The sequence below is a fragment of the Neolamprologus multifasciatus genome, chromosome 22 (assembly GCF_963576455.1).
Source record: "Neolamprologus multifasciatus chromosome 22, fNeoMul1.2, whole genome shotgun sequence".
Taxonomy (NCBI): domain Eukaryota; kingdom Metazoa; phylum Chordata; class Actinopteri; order Cichliformes; family Cichlidae; genus Neolamprologus; species Neolamprologus multifasciatus.
Window position 1 is genome coordinate 20187164 of NC_140459.1, and position 2209 is coordinate 20189372.

General features: G+C 42.9%; 1 protein-coding gene across 1 annotated transcript; it reads right to left on the reverse strand.

Annotated features, from left to right (window-relative positions):
* Positions 1-886: 886 nt before the first annotated feature.
* Positions 887-1811, reverse strand: LOC146493421 (distal membrane-arm assembly complex protein 1-like). The gene is made up of 2 exons (XM_085148689.1): positions 1225-1811; positions 887-1150 (listed from the first exon to the last, which is right to left on the reverse strand). The coding sequence occupies exons 1-2, from the start codon at positions 1433-1435 to the stop codon at positions 1086-1088; spliced, it is 276 nt and encodes a 91-aa protein (XP_085004815.1). The 5' UTR covers positions 1436-1811; the 3' UTR covers positions 887-1085.
* Positions 1812-2209: the final 398 nt, after the last annotated feature.

The following is a 2209-nucleotide window of genomic DNA, read 5'->3' on the forward strand; positions in this document are numbered from 1 at the left end:
CCACAGTGTGCATGGTGTGTAAGTATTTGCTTGCAGCATTTCTTTTTTTGTAAAGACTCCATTCAATTGGAAACGGTATGTAACTGCTATTTTTTTCCACACTGCTGAAGGGTTTCCTAACAGCTTCTGTCACACTAAACAAACAGCTTACAGACATGAGGCGGACTTATTGGTGCTCTGGAAATTGGAAAGTCCTCCAACAGGTGTGAAGAGCTTCTGTGTGAGCTGCTATAGTGTGATAAGTGCAGTCCTGACACTTTTGGGCACTGTTTCTTTATCAGTAACACAGATGGCTGCCACGTGCAGCAAAAAACACATGCAAAGTATGGAAAAACAAAAGGTAAACAATCACAGGAGCAACAGCTGACGAGAAAGCTACAGATTTAAAGTTAAATCAGGGTCATGTGCTTTATTAAACACGGAGTAAATTCAGTAATCTTTTTTATAATCCCCATGTCGACTCAAGACTTAAACTGTTTTTAATACTTGGGAGGTTGTCCTGAGACATCAAGGCAGTTTGGCCTAATTCACTGTTTTTATAGTAACTATTTAGTCACAAACTGCGTACTACCTGCAGAGGTTTTGAACTGTAATCTCCAGGTAGTGTTCCAGTGATATACTAGTGAACCAAGATGCAAAATGGCACGGTTTCATGCACCCACTGTCAGTTTAACCGTGCTTTTTCTGTTTTGACATTTTAAAAAGTGTGAAAAAGGTCAGTCAGTGACAACCTAATGATGAGAGCTGAGTATACAAGTAGTTTGCATCACCATTGGTTTCACTTTTTTGTACTACAATAAATCGTCTTTAATGCAGGTAATAAAACGAGTCAACATTATTTACCACACACGTCTGATGCTGATAAAGAGACTTAAACTCACACATATAGACAAATAGTTGTTTTAATTTAAGAAGTCAGCAGCTTCCAGCAGTAGAGTACATAGTCCAGCCATACAACGTCAGTACACATCCACTGTCATTACAGGTCTCTGCGGACTGTCCAGAGCAGTGTCTTTGCCTCGGTGTCCGGTGAATGCTCCCACGCAGTCCTGAGCTCATTTACACGCACGCTTTCTAAAGAGTCCTCAAGTCTTCCTCTGCGCTTTTCCTACAGGATCCGTGATGACAACTACCCCCCAGGCAGCCAAACCTTGAACACAAGTGCGCATTTCTTCATTAAAAGACTCCTGATGCAGCAAACAGTCAGAAAACTGATTGACTTACTTGCAGCGAAAGTGATCTGTGCCACTGTCCCCATAGAGGTGGGTCCTCCCTGCCGCATCACCTTCCGCGCTGCGTGAAACACATAAGCTCCGGACAGAATCAGCCCACCTCCGGAGATAAGCCTGCAGCTCCAGCAGCTCTTAAACATCTGGCTGGGTTTGGACACGGGGGCATCTGCTCCTCCTGTTGGCGGCTCTGGCCCTGTTGACATTGTACCACAGGGTGCTGCTAATGCTAATGCTAATGCCCTTGGTTATAAACTCCTAGAAACGTCAAACATGAAAAATAAACCGGAAACTGTTCCGGTTTTGTTTGAATAACTCGCCCAAATGAAGAACAAAGTTAAAGACTTAACACAAATGCTATTTTCACTGGCTGAAGAAAGGTCGGATTTAGCAAAGTGGTTCCAGGTCATGGCACTAATGTTTCCTATCTGGTATTTTCAAAATAAAAGTTGTACTTTGCCACTCGAAACAAACGCTGGTCTTTGGGGGAGGGACAAAGATCGACAGAAAACATAAAAACATTGTGATAAATGTTTAACAATTGTCCATTAATAAAAACATATTGTCTTATTTCATCTATTTCTAAGAGGAAATTTCTTTCCAAAAGAAGTTGCAATTTCATTTTAACCTCTTAAGCCCCAAGGGGGTTTCTGAGTTTCCTGCTAGAAAATGTAATGCCCAAATTTAATTTGTAGCAATGGGAATTGCATTTACCCGTGTGTTCCGCCCGGAGTCTTGAGAGTGTAACACCGGAAGGTGAGAAGTAGAGGGCCTTTCTCAATATGCGTACTTGTGCGTACTTGCGTCCTCGTGTACTCGTGTTACGTCATCAGTCGGAGACCAAGTACTGTTCCAATTCGAAGTACGCATCAAGCCGAGAACGCGAAAAAGTCCCGGATGTGTTCTCGCTCCGCCCGTTTTATCGAGCATGCATCGGTGGTGACTTGTGTGGACTTGGTACAGCTAAATATCCCAGAATG